Source organism: Anas platyrhynchos, chromosome 5 (assembly GCF_047663525.1).
Source record: "Anas platyrhynchos isolate ZD024472 breed Pekin duck chromosome 5, IASCAAS_PekinDuck_T2T, whole genome shotgun sequence".
In the NCBI taxonomy this organism is placed as follows: domain Eukaryota; kingdom Metazoa; phylum Chordata; class Aves; order Anseriformes; family Anatidae; genus Anas; species Anas platyrhynchos.
Genome location: NC_092591.1, coordinates 32,357,786 through 32,368,562, shown reverse-complemented (window position 1 = coordinate 32,368,562; position 10,777 = coordinate 32,357,786). Strand labels below are relative to the sequence as shown.

The window sequence follows — 10,777 nt, the reverse complement described above, 5'->3', positions numbered from 1 at the left end:
TTCTGGTCCGAGGTCTTTATTTGCTGGGGGGGGGGGGGGCAGCCGTCGTCGTCACACCTCTCGGAACACCCCAAACCAACCCGCTGGGCACTGCAGTGACACGCTCTGTCGGTTATCCTAAAGGCAGTGAGGGGGTCCCCACCCAGCCGGGGCAGCCCATCTCCAGGTCGCACGGCGTCACCCTGGGGACAGGACAGACGCACGGACACGGCCGTGCCCCCACATTTCGGCAGAGCCCCGGCCTTGGGAGAAGTGGGGCATTGGCACGACGGGGTTTGGGCTGGGACGGGGCTGGCGGGACCCCACATGCTGAGGACTCCGCGACGGCAGCGGCCGTGGGGTTACATCCATGTACAATGCTCAGCAGCCACCTCCTCCGTCCTCCCTGGGGTGCACGCAGGCCACCACCGGTGGGACAGGTGCCCCACGCCTTCCCCACACGTCCCTGGGTCGTGCCCCACGCTTTCCCCACAGGTCCCTGGGTCAGGATGTGAGATCGGGGGGTAGGAGGGGAGCTCGGCACAGCTGCTACGGCACAACCTTGACCTCCTCAGGAGAGGGCCTGGATGGGCCAGAAGGGCTTTATCAGCACACTCAAGCCAGCCTGGTCCGAAGTGGCTGGCAAGTTTGGCCCCCTGTTTCTTTTCATTTTGGGCAATAAATGGTCTACAAGCCTATCGAAAGCATCTGGCGTTAGGCCGCCTGCGTGCAAACAAGCTCTGAGGCCTGGGAGGTGGTCAGAAGAGGCACCCAGTCTGATGACAAGCACTGATGCCATTCGGCCAACATTTCAAGGGCTGGGAGGGCTCCTGGCAACCACCCCTCCTGGTCTCGTCTCACCTCCAGCTCTCTCTCTGGCTCCCCCAGCGAGTCCCTGGGCCCGGGGTGACTGGAGGAGCTGCAGCCCAGCAGTGCCGTGGGCCTTCGTCAGCGTTGAAGGGCATCACCTGCCAGCACTTCACAGTCTGCACTTCTGTGAGTGGGGAGCAGAGGACCCCCCACCTCTGTCTCCCCTCGGGACAAAGGAGACAAAGGGGAGGCCCGCCGTGACTTGGCTGAAGTGGTCCCTGAGTGCCAGCTTATCTGGCCGTGCCAATGTTCCTGTACTGGCACATGAGGAGATGCTTGAAGGTTTTCTTGAAGGTGGCGTTGCAGAGGGCGTAGCAGGCCGGGTTGATGGTGCTGTTGACGTAGCAGAGCCAGTAGCCGATGGACCACACCGTTTCGGGAACGCAGGTCTGGCAGAAGGTGTTAATGAGGACCATGACGTTGTATGGAGTCCAGGTGAGTATGAAGGCCAGCAGGATGGCAAATATGGTCCGGGTGACCTTCTTCTCCCGGGCTGCCATCTGGCGCTTCTTCCGCACCTGGCTCCTGGCGATGCTGGCAAACTTCCTGGCGACGTTGGCCGGGCGGCTGTTGGACAGGGAGTTGTGCTCAGAGGCTCCTCCCTTGGCCGGGACGATCTCGATGGCGGTGACACACTCGGTCCCCGTCTGCTTGGTGACGATCTTGATCTTGGACCACTTGGAAGTTGGGTTCACCCGGGGGTGGGACGGGCTCTGCCCTTGCCCCGCTGGCAAGATTTCCGCTGTGGTCTTGTCTTTTGTGGTCTGGGTCATGCTGACCGTGCTGGACTCGTTGGAGGTCTCCTTCTCCTCCTGGTGGCCAGTGGCCTCTGTCTGTGCCGAGGGTTGGTCATCCACCTTCCCATTCCTCACCTCCTCCTTCACCTCCACTGCCCTCTTGGGGGAGTTGTTGTTGTTCTGTTTGATCAGGGGGGCCTTGAAAAAGCTGAGGGACTTGCCTTTCCTCTCTTTCCTGCTTTCAGGCTTGTGCCTCCTCACCCTGCTCCTGCTGGCCAGGGAGATGTGGATGTACAGCACCGTCATGATGACCACGGGCAGGTAGAAAGCAGCGATGGCCGTGCCGAAGGTCACTGCCGGGTTGGAGAGGAACTGGATGTAGCATTCCCCCTCAGGGACTGTCCTCTTGCCCACAATGAACTGCCAGAACAAGATGGCAGGGGCCCAGAGAATGAAGGACAATATCCACGCAGCCGCAATCATTAGCCCTGCCATCTTGGTGGTCCTCCTGGCCGGGTACGTCAGGGGCTTGGTGACACAGAAGTAGCGGTCAAAGCTGATGATGAGTAAGTTCATGACTGAGGCGTTGCTCACCACGTAGTCCAGGGCCAGCCACAGGTCGCACACCACGGCCCCCAGCGGCCAGTAGCCTTTGATGATGTAGACCGTGTAGAGGTTCATGGAGAAGACCCCGATGATGAGGTCCGCGCAGGCCAGGCTGAAGAGGAAGTAGTTGTTGACGGTCTGGAGCTGGCGGTTCACCTTGATGGACAGCATCACCAGGATGTTGCCCACCACGGTGACGAGGCTGAGCGAGCCGGTGACCGTGGCGATGAAGACCATCTCCACCGTCTTGTAGTTGGTGGGAGGCTGGATGGCCACCTCGGAGCGGTTGCTGAGGGTGACGTTGTCGTAGGTCAGGTTGGCCATCTTCGCCTGCCAGGGCTGCGCAGAGAGGTTGTGCATGGGGTCTGCAAGGGGAGCGGGGACAGAAAGGGAGAACGTTATCACACCTGCGGGTCCGCGTGTCCATCCTGGGGGGCTGTGAGCCCCTCAGGGAGGGCTGCCCACCGGCAGGACACCCCACAAAGCCACACCACGGCCCGCGGTGCTCACCTGTGTCTCTGGCAGCAAGCAGCTCCTTCTGGAAGAGGAAATCTGAGACAGGGAAAACAGCAAGTTACACTTGGCTTCAACCCCGAGATGTCCATACACGTCCTACAGCACGCCGGCCTGGCCTGCCTTCCCCAAAAGCTGTGTGGTTTCGGAGCAGGCGGGGAAAGGGATTGCCATCCCCGGGTAATTTGTCTTGGCTGGGTTCACAGCCTGGCCCTGGAGGGTGTGGGAGATGATGGGCAGAAAGACTGCCTCCACCCAAACCACAATGCTTGTGGGTAATCCTCCAGGGGGATGGCTAAGAGGAGCGTGGCCCTCCAGAAAATCATTGGACCAAAATTGGTACGAAGGGGGAATTTCGTGGAGGGGGGAGGAGAAGCAAAGGGGCTGGGCAGAGCTTCCCACCCGACCCGCCTCTCACACGCCACCCAGCCCCAAAACTCGCTTTAAGAAAACCCTCCAGGGCTGAAAGAAAGGAAAGGAGGAACATGTTTGTTTTTCTAAGGAAGCCTCGCTTATTGTTACACCGTGCTTCCAGAGCAAATATTCTTCTTTGCCTCCTGTATCTCTCAGAAAGCAGCGATACTTTCTGTGATGATTTTTGCTGAGCCCTGGCCCTGGGGCTACTGGGGGCAAGGCCAAGAGGAGGTGGCCACCACAGGCCCGACGGAGGCCAGCAGCAGCCCAAGCTGGTGTGTGGCTGGCAAAGTTTGTCCCTTGCAGCCAGCTGTGGAGGCAGCACTGGCTCCCAGCACCCCGGCTGTCCTGGAGCTGATTTTGCCAATAACACATGGTTATCCTTGCTGGCTGCTCGTGTAGACCAAGGGCTATCAAAATAGAGCAGCACTGGCTTTGCCCCACCATGCACGTGTCCCAGGTGTGCAAATGGATCCAAAATACGTAAGTAAGACAAGTGCAGCTCATCCCACCACACCACACGACTCGCAGGGCATTAGGGAGAGGGCTGCAGAGGCCCCGCTGAAATGTCCTTGGATGCCACCCAGAGGTCAGGTTGAAAATTTCTGGGCTGAAAAAAAGAGGAAACGGGATCCTCGGGATGAAAGACTTCAACCAGTGTTTTGAAAATGAATATTGGCTGTTTTCTGCCATGCCCTGCTCTATCGGGCAGCTTTTCTTTCCCCACCTGCTGCCCTCTCCACCCCACCACCTCTCCACAGCCAGGCCGTGCATCGTGCCCACAGCTCAGCCGCTGTGGTGGCACTGGGGACAGAGGTCGTGCTTTGTGTTTGCCACACTCTCAGTGTCACCTTGCCTGGCTTTGCCTGGTGGCACGAGGTCCCCTTCCCCAGCAGCAGCTCCAGCCCTCCCAGGCGGGTTTCCCTCCCCGAGGAGCAGCCCCGCGGCTGGCCCATTGGGATGGGGGCACCCTTGGGTAGGATGATAGGAAAGGATGCCTTCGGGCTGTCCTCTTCCATGCCCAGCTCTCTCCTCCTGCACCTCCAGCAGCGTGTTCCTCCCCTCCCCACAGTCCTCCTGGTCCCTGTCCCCTCCACACACCACAGCCGGAGAGGCAGCCCTGGCAAAGCCCAGAGGACATCCCGTGGGGTTTCCTGGGGCTGATGCCCACAGGGCCCACAGCCCCAGATACTGGCTGGTTTCTGTCCCTGCACACACTGTCCCTTGGCCACAGCGCTCAGCAGATGTGCCCCCGGCCCCGCTTCCACCAGCTGCAGCATCCTCAGCTGCCTGCCCCCTCCCTGGGGCTGCCTGCAGTGAATTTCGCAGCTTTCTCCTCTCCGTGGAGCCACTAAAAAGTATATCCTTGAGGCAGAGAAGCTCGTTCCCTCCCCACACAGCACAGCTAAAGGGATGAGGTGCATCCAAGGCTGCAGGAGGGGTTGGGACAACCCGCCTTGGGGCGGCCGGGTTTGGCGTGCCATTAACGCTGATGCCATGAACCTAAAGGCTGATGACCCAAAGGACCCAGAGGTTAAAAATGCCACAGGGTTAGGCCCGATGTGTCCAACTGGGGATGTGATGTGGGGCTCAGCCCTCAGCAAAAGGGAGAAGGGAGAGGGGAGGGGTGGGGGATGCTGAATGGCTACCCCTGCTCACTGGGGTGACAGTTTGTGGTGCTAATTGCGTTATCTAATAGCTTCTAACGAGTTTCTGAGTCCCGGCAGCAGCTTACATCCAGCAAGGGGCTGTTCTGGTTGGCAGATTCACACCTCTGGAGTGCGTGGAAATCCTGGGGACCCGCCGCAGGCACCCCAGGGATGCGGAGAGATGTGTGGGGAGCGGGTAAAGGAGGGGTCCTACTGCTGGGGGGGTTCCTCGGGGGGCTCTGCCTGGCTGCTCCACACCTGGGGAGCGATGGAGGTGATAAAACAAGTGGGAAAGCAGCCAGAAGCAGAGGGGCCGGCGGGATGTGCTCCTCTGGGACTGCCAGGCTCCTTTTGCCCCTGCATGGTGAGGCTGGGGGGGCACCAAAGTCCCCAAAAATGTCAGGCTGGCAGCAAGCGTGCCTGCCAGAGGACTCGCACAGAGGTCGGGATGCTCTTGGGTCTCTGCGGAGCCCAGGACAGAGCTGAGCTTCTGGCGCCTGCTGCATTAATGCTGCCTGCCTCAGAGAGATGCTCACGCTCTTCTGTAGCCCTGGGCTGGAGCTTCAGCAGGACCCAGCTGCTCGGAGGCGGCGCGGCACAAATAACCCCGGATAACACAGCAGGAAAAGGGCAGGGGAGAGGGGATGGAGGGAGAGGGCAGGAGGGTGGCTGCAACAAGTGGCTGCCTGGATCAGAGAGGAGACAGGAGAGACAGGGGGAGAGGGAGCAGTGAGGACAGCTTGGGACCGAAAACAAGTCAACTGCGGGGTTGGATCCCAGCTGCCCCGTGCTGACCCCATAAGGCACCCATCCCATCCCATCCCATCCCGTCCCAGCAGTCGGATGATCCTGCTGCCCCGCCGAGGAGGTGCTGGGAGGGTTTGGGATCCAGGCGCCGAGCTGCCGCTCGAGATTTGCCCTGTGACCCGGCCACGGGACATTGTGTTTGCACAAAATGATGTTTTCGGCCCTTGGTGTTGCACAACCAAAACTTTTGAGTTTCCCACAGGCCAATCGGCCCCGCTCTGCTGGACCCAAACCAACTCGCCATTAACCCTTAACACGGCGGGTGGCAGCCGGCTCCCACCCTGCCCGTTGCAAAGCACCTCAGCAATTTCTGTGCCTGCCCCCGGGCCCAGCACCCCTCTCCTCTCAGTGCCCAAACCTTGGTGCCACCCGGTGCCACCATGGCCTGGCTTGGGCAGGACAAATGCCTGCGGCTGTGGCGCCTTGCAAGCTGCGAGGAGCTGTAAAACACATTCAGAATATAGTGGTAATCGAGGGGCTGCTTCTCCGGCTGGGTCTCCTGCATCTGGCTGCTGCACCACTGGCAGGGGCTGCGGCAGAGCCCGCTCAGCGTGGCATCGGGGCAGCCTGCCACGCTTCCAGCACCCTGCCTTTAATGGCCAGGCTCCCCGCTGCCGCTCCTCCCCTCCAGCTGACCCGGGATGGGGCTCCTCTGCCAGGCTCTCGAAGAGGAGCAAACAGCCGCCGCGGCTCCCGGCAGCCCTCCCGGCCCCTCTGAGTCACGGGAGCAGCACGGGGCCGCCGCGGCTCCACTCGGGCTTTGGTGTGCCTCCAGACCGTGTGCTGGCTTGAAGAGGCCTCGGCGTGGCTCAGGGCTGAGCATCCCCACCGCTGGTCCTGGCACGGCTGTGGGGCTAACACAGGCTGAGCAGCGGGGATGAAGAGGGGAGGGAGGTGGATGGGAATGGCTTGGTTTGAACTTCCACTGCCTCGCTGCCCCGGCGCCCACCTTGCGGCTTCCTGAGCTGGCGTTAGAGCCAGCCCGGGGAGGATGCTGAAATGCAAAGCAAATCTACCCCCTCGGATCACCTGGGAACAAGAGGGGCATATCCCCGTGCCAAACCCAGCAGCGACCAGCCAAGGACAGAGCCTGCTTCTCTGGTAAATGCCCCGCTGAGTGCCAAGGGGCAGTTTGTGCACATGAAGGGCTGGCTGTGTGTGCACGCACGTGGAACGACGAGCTGCGTTTGTGCAGCGAGCAGCAGCCCCTTGCAAACAGCCTCCATTTCCCTCTCCTCCTGCTGCTGCTCTCCCCGCTGCCACCGGCTGTGCCCACCGGCCCCGCTGCGGCCGCGTCCCAGCACAGCGGGGGAAGAGGGGCTCCAAAGCCAAGGTGTGCTGGGCACCTCTCTCACCACATCCATCCCTGCCTCTGGCTGCGTTTTGCTGGGGAGACGTCTGTCATGTTCGTTACAAGAAAAAAAAAACAACGACAACAACAAGCACAACCATGACAGGAGCTGGTATCAATAGGCTCCTCTTGGGGATAGTTTGAAGAGAAAAGCCATACTTCTTCTGCAAACTCAGAGTAATTGGATCGCAGCATTAATTAATCATTTCAGTTCATTTCTCTTCGATGAAAGAAACCAGACTGACCTGCGGCGACGGGCATGCCCCTCACGTGGGGGAACAAGCCACGTTTGCTGGACGCCTTCCTGCATCTCCAGCCCACCCTGCCCGCTGGCCTCCAGCCTGGCCAAGTGAGCACCGGGGATGTGTCCCTAATTTTTAGCCTGTCCGTGAGGGTGAAGCCAGCCGCTCAGCTCCCCTGGGAGCATGTCCTGGGGTGCGTAACGGGACCTAGCCCAGGCTATGGGCGCTCCGAGCACACGAGGCCAGGTGTTAGGAAGCGGTGGTGCCCCGAGGTGGTGACAGCTCCACGCGTCCCGCTGCTACCTGTGCTTTCAGCACGAGCACTGCCACCGGGGATGTTTCACCGGAGGCCTGGGCCCTGGCTCGCTGGCTTCTTGTGTGTTTTGCTAGCACCAGGCTCGAGGAGCCGGGTGCCAGCCCCTGCTCACCCTGCCAGCAGCGCGGGGGAACCCGGCCGCCCTCCGAGGTCACCCCGGGTGCCCGGGGCGAAGCAGGGCTCCTCCATGCGCTGACACCCACAGCCCAGCTCCTCAGGACGAGGCAGGACGGCTCTTTCCCAGCTGGGGAAGTGCCCCTCCAGCCCCTCCAACCCCGGTGTCTGCAAGGACCAGACGGCAAACGCGGCTGTGGCACAGTCAGAGGGGCTTACAGAGGGAGAGAGAGGAGAAGCCGGCGCTGCTTTGGCTTGAAGGAGTGCCAAGAACCGGCCCCCTGGTCTGAAGCCAAAGGCACGATTTTGGCAAGGAGCAGGGTGGGGCTGCGCGACCCCCGCCAGCCGGGATGTCAGCGGGATGGGGACAGGGGGCAGCCCAGGATGGGGACGAAGGGGGCGAGCGCTGCCCCTCGCTGCTGCGGGACGGGACAAGGGAGACGGGACAGGACGGGACAGCCAGAGGGGTGTCCAGAGGGGCAGGGGGCTGCGTGGCCGAGGGAAGTTATCAGCGAGCCCCCCCGACCCCCTCCCCGTGTGCGCCATCCCCGGGGGTGCGCGCCTCGGGAGCACGCCCCCCTCCACCCCCCCACCTCCTCGGGGTGCCCCCGGTCCGGGGGTGCCCCCTGCCCCCCGCCACTCACCGGGCAGCCCCCAGGGCTCTCCGCCGCCCGGCGCCGAGCGGTTGTCAGCGGCCATCCCGCAGCGCCGAGCTCGCCGCCGCCCCGTCGGGGGCTCCGGTGCTCATGGCCCCGGCCGGCTCCTCCCGGCTCCCGGCTGCCGGCGGCGCCGTGCGGAGGGCGGGGAGGGGCGTGGGGAAGAGGAGGAGGAGGAGGAGGAGGATGAGGATGAGGAGGAGGAGGGGGAGGACCCGGCTCTGCCGGCTCGGCCCGGTGCCCCCCCCCATCTCCCCAGCATCACCCCCACGTCGGGGGGAGGCTTGGAGCAACGAGGGGAGGGGGCGACCGCGGCGTCACGGTGCCGCGGCCAATCCCCTCGCTGCTGCCTCCCTCCCGGAATGAAATAAATTATAAAAAAATCTGCTAAATCTGCTGCCCCCCCCTTTTTTTTTTTACCCTCTCCACCCTCCGGCACCGCCCCGGCAGCACCGCGGACAGCGCCCGAGGCTCGCCCCGCACGGAGCCCCCCGGGGGCTCCCAGCCAAAGCCCCCCCAGCTCCTGCCCCGGCCCCTCTCACGGCTCCTGCCCCCCGAGAGCCGCCTCTCAGGGCAGTGCCCCCCTCCCGGGCCGGAGATGTGCCCCTCGGCTGGGTTTTGGCCTCTCCAAGCCAAATGCCCAGCCCCAAATGGTGTACGGAGAACTGCCGCGCCCCGGGAGGACCCATCCGAGCGAGGAGATGTCTGCCTGGAAGACAATCTGCTTGCACCGGGGCTGGCTGCTTTGATTGGGCTCTTGTTTGAAACCGCAGCTCCCCTCGGGTAGACAAAAGGCTGTAATGAGCAGCGAGGAGCCTTCCTCCAAAGCTGATCAGTCGTGGAGACAAAAACGTGTAACCAAATTAAGAACAAAACTTTTCAACTCCTAGCTCTTCTCCCAGCACTATTCCCTCTCACTGGGCAGAAGAAGTGAAGCCTCTGAAGGCCCAGGCTCACGTTCTGGTGAGAAATCGTGGTTGCTTCTCTCCTCGAAACACTCGCACATCCCTGCCTCATCCCTTTATTTCCATCCACTGGTTTTGGACGGCTTCTCCATTTTTTTCTTGGCCATGCCCCGAGCTTCGCTCTGCCTGACAGCCCATCAGCAATCCCCGCACTCCCACCACCAGTTGGCGAGCCTCCACGGGCTCTGCCTCAAACCGTGCCCTCAGCCCGAGCCACATCTGCCTAGAGGCAGGCAAAATCCCTTCTCTCCCCCAGTAGAGATGCTCTCAGACACACAGCCTTGCTCCCCGTCCTTCCACAGGGGCTCTCCCTTGCCCCGCACGGATCCTCTCATGCTCCCGGCTGCCTCCCGCAGCGCAGCGCGAGCCCAGCCCCTGCCCTCCAGCAGCCACGCTCCCGTGAACCCGGCAGACCCATCCTGACATCTTCAATATTCATAAAAGTCAACCCCAGTCTAAGGAAAACGTGGCTGCTGATGAAAGTATTTACATTGCAAATGGCTTTTAATAACCCTCCGGTAGTCAGCTCGCTGATAAATGCTAATCTGCCTATCAGCCCCTAACAAAATATAATAAAAATAATAAAATAAAAATTAAAAAAGAACCCGAAATGGAGAGGCAGAGAGCTGGGAAGCAGGCAGTGACAGTGAGGGGGGCTCAGCCCCAGGCGGCCCTGACCAGCTGTGGACTCCTGCTCCTTCTGCAGGTGCAGGATCAGACAATATCTCCACGTTAGGTGCCATCTCACACCATTTTAGCCTTCTAACACCGGGCACAGCCCCTTGCTTGAGCCCATCCAAACCACTTTCGGGGCGGCCCAGAGAGCGCACACACCTCGGGAGAGTTAAACCCGGCAGCCTGCCTCCCATCCCGGTGCGCTGCCATCCCTCCAGTCAATAATCATCTGCTTTTTGTGTTTTAAAAGATCGCTGCTGCTATTTTAAGGTTGCACTCAATTTTGTCACATTCGCCATATAAGCACGACTTGGAATATTTCAATATAATTGTTGTGTTGCAGTCCCCATTCTTGCAACTCTTATTTGCTTTCTGGGTAATGGAAGGGGTAAAGTGCTTCTGAATCACTTCTTTTATACCTATTATTTAAAAAAAAGGGGGGGGGGAGTGGAAATGCAGCTTGGAGCTGCTTCCCCTTGTATCGTATCACCAGGCTGCGGCAATGCCCTGCGCAGAGGCTGGGAGCCTGGGCATGTCCTGAGCCACAGCTCAGGTTTGGGCAGTGTGACAGAGCCCAGCCTGTGCCACGCACACAGCCTAATCGAAGTGTGCTTTTACACGCCCACGGCTTTAAATGTCCCTATTAAAACCCGGGCTCCCCTCAACTCGGAGCAATCGCCAGCGCTGCAGGGGCGCGGAGTGCTCCATGCGGCTCACCCCAGGCAGCCCAGCTCAGCCCCCGCGTTTGGGCAGGATTTGTGCTGTTTGCCCGGCCCTGAGAGCCATTAATATTAACGCCATCCACGGTCCTGCTCGCAGGGAACGAAACCAAGGGGCGAGCAGCAACCGTGCAGAAACCAGAGCAGGGAAAAAACATCTGGCG

At 61.0% G+C, this 10,777-nt stretch overlaps 1 protein-coding gene across 1 annotated transcript; it reads right to left on the bottom strand.

Moving 5' to 3' along the window:
* On the bottom strand, positions 1 to 8,558 carry CHRM4 (cholinergic receptor muscarinic 4). Its single transcript, XM_027459262.3, has 3 exons — positions 8,243 to 8,558; positions 2,703 to 2,744; positions 1 to 2,557 (listed from the first exon to the last, which is right to left on the bottom strand). Exons 1-3 carry the CDS (start codon positions 8,295 to 8,297, stop codon positions 1,080 to 1,082), a joined length of 1,575 nt encoding a protein of 524 aa, XP_027315063.1. The 5' UTR covers positions 8,298 to 8,558; the 3' UTR covers positions 1 to 1,079.
* Positions 8,559 to 10,777: the final 2,219 nt, after the last annotated feature.

What these genes read in the sequence shown, in the direction of transcription:
- CHRM4 (XM_027459262.3), bottom strand. Translation starts at nt 8,297, where the DNA reads ATGGCCGCTGACAACCGCTCGGCGCCGGGCGGCGGAGAGCCCTGGGGG. An exon ending in AGAGCCCTGGGGGCTGCCCG is followed by an intron (nt 2,745 to 8,242) that starts GTGAGTGGCGGG and finishes TCCCTGTCTCAG; the next exon opens with ATTTCCTCTTCCAGAAGGAG. An exon ending in GCTTGCTGCCAGAGACACAG is followed by an intron (nt 2,558 to 2,702) that starts GTGAGCACCGCG and finishes CTCCCCTTGCAG; the next exon opens with ACCCCATGCACAACCTCTCT.